The 2,050-nt window shown below is 43.3% G+C and overlaps 1 protein-coding gene across 1 annotated transcript in view; it reads left to right on the forward strand.

Annotated features, from left to right (window-relative positions):
* The window catches only part of FRY (FRY microtubule binding protein), a 286,799-nt gene extending 284,781 nt beyond the window's left edge, over positions 1–2,018 (forward strand). Inside the window, exon 60 of the mRNA XM_023524125.1 lies at positions 1,357–2,018. Coding sequence (XP_023379893.1) covers positions 1,357–1,615 — 259 coding nt within the window. The 3' untranslated portion in view covers positions 1,616–2,018. The remainder of the gene's footprint in view (positions 1–1,356) is intronic.
* Positions 2,019–2,050: the final 32 nt, after the last annotated feature.

Raw genomic sequence — 2,050 nt, forward strand, 5'->3', positions numbered from 1 at the left:
AACTCATATACTTCAATAACGACAACAAAAATCTGATCAAAAAATGGACAGAGGACATGAAGAGACATTTCACTTAAGAAGACGTACATACACATGGCCAACAGACATGTGACAAGATGCTCAGCATCACCAATCATCAGAGAAATGCATATTAAAGCCACAATGAGACATCACCTCACACCAGTCGGAATGGCTGTTATCAAAAAGTCAACAGGTGTGCATTGGCGAGGACGTGCAGAAAGGGAATCCTTGTGCAGTGTGCGTGCAGGACTGCACACTGTGGCTGCCACTGTGGAAACAATGTATGGGTTCCTCAAAAAATTAAAATTCGAACTCCATAGGACCCAGCAATTCTTAGGGGCATTTATTCAAAGAAAACAACAGTAATTCGAAAAAATACATGCACCCCCGAGTTCACTGCAGCATTATTTACAATAACCAAGAAATGGAAGCAACCTAGGCGTCCACTGATAGATGATTGGATTAAGAATATGTGGTATATGTACACGATGGAATATTATTCAGCAATAAAAAATGAAATTTCACCATTTGTGACAACATGGGTGAACCTGGAGGGTAATATGGTAAGTGAAACAATTCAGAGAAAGACAAATGCCGCATGATGTCACTTATGTGTGGAATATTTTCAAAAAATCAAAACAAATGAATAAAACAAAGACTCCTAGAAACAAAGAACAAACTGATGGTTGCCAGAGGGGAGGGGCGGGTGGAAAGGTGAAGGGGAATAGTCAATAATAGTGCGATAACTTTGCACAGTGACAATGATTACTAGACTTAGTGTGGTGAGCACCTAGTAAGATATGTAAATGTCAAACCACTATGTTTTATGCCTAATACTATACGCCAACTATACATTAATAAAGAAAATCCACCTGATGGTTGCCGAAGGGGGTAGGATAATGGTGAAATAAAAATCTTTTTTAATTTTTTTCAAAGCAATATGCCTCGACATAATTTGCAAACTGCTATTTGAATGTTTCCTTTCTTGGTTTTTCCCCTTACATTTTTATAGTACATTCACGTATTCATTGGAACCATAACGGCATAGCAAGTAAACATTTAAGATTATCAGATTCCATGCTGATATTTTTATACTTAAGATGTTTTTATCAAAGCCAGTGGTATGTATTATAAAATTATGGTGACGTCTGCAGAACTCCGAATACACTAAAGGCACTGAATTCTATGCTTTAGATTGGTGAATTGTATAGTGTACGAATTTTACATCAATGAAGCTGTTTTTTAAAAACAAAATATTCTTACGGGGACAGGCTCATAACTGCTCCTCTGTGACCAGCAGTGCCTGTAATCTGTGCTCTTTTCTCTTGACTGCAGAAGTCTGTGGCCCAATGACATCTTTGGAAGCAGTTCTGATGACGAGGTCCAGACACTACTGAACATTTATTTCCGCCACCAGACCCTGGGCCAGACGGGCACTTACGCATTGGTGGGGTCCAACCAGAGCCTGACCGAAATCTGCACCAGGCTGATGGAGCTGAACGTGGAGATCCGGGACATGGTCCGCAGGGCGCGGAGCTACCGGGTCCTCACCGCCTTCCTCCCAGACTCCAGCGTGTCGGGCACGAGCCTCTGACAGAAGCTCCCCGTCCCCCGCGGGCCCCGAGCTGGGGGTGCTGCCGCGCTGGGGCCACCTCATTCAGTGTCTTCTCAGCCTTCGGAAGGCTCAGCCAGACTGTCCTCACTCTTGGTACCTGTTGGACTTTTTCTAAAGAAGATGACGGCACTTCCAACGCGTAGCGGTCCTGTCGGAACCAAGGCAGCACAAAGCCTCCCGGGCCGGACGCCACCCGTCACGCTGTGTGGCACAAACGTGTTATCAATTCACGGAGCAGACGCGACTCACTACTGAAGCAGTGACTTCATTGCAAACCAAAGCCGACAACATTGAACAATACCTTCCTTTCTAGAAACAACTTTCGATTGGCAAAAGTGCAATGTTTTCTTTACTAAGAAAATTTTATATTATAAAACTTGTACATTCTTTCCCTTTATTTTCCTTCCCCCCCCC

Source organism: Pteropus vampyrus, unplaced genomic scaffold, assembly GCF_000151845.1.
Source record: "Pteropus vampyrus isolate Shadow unplaced genomic scaffold, Pvam_2.0 Scaffold447, whole genome shotgun sequence".
NCBI lineage: Eukaryota > Metazoa > Chordata > Mammalia > Chiroptera > Pteropodidae > Pteropus > Pteropus vampyrus.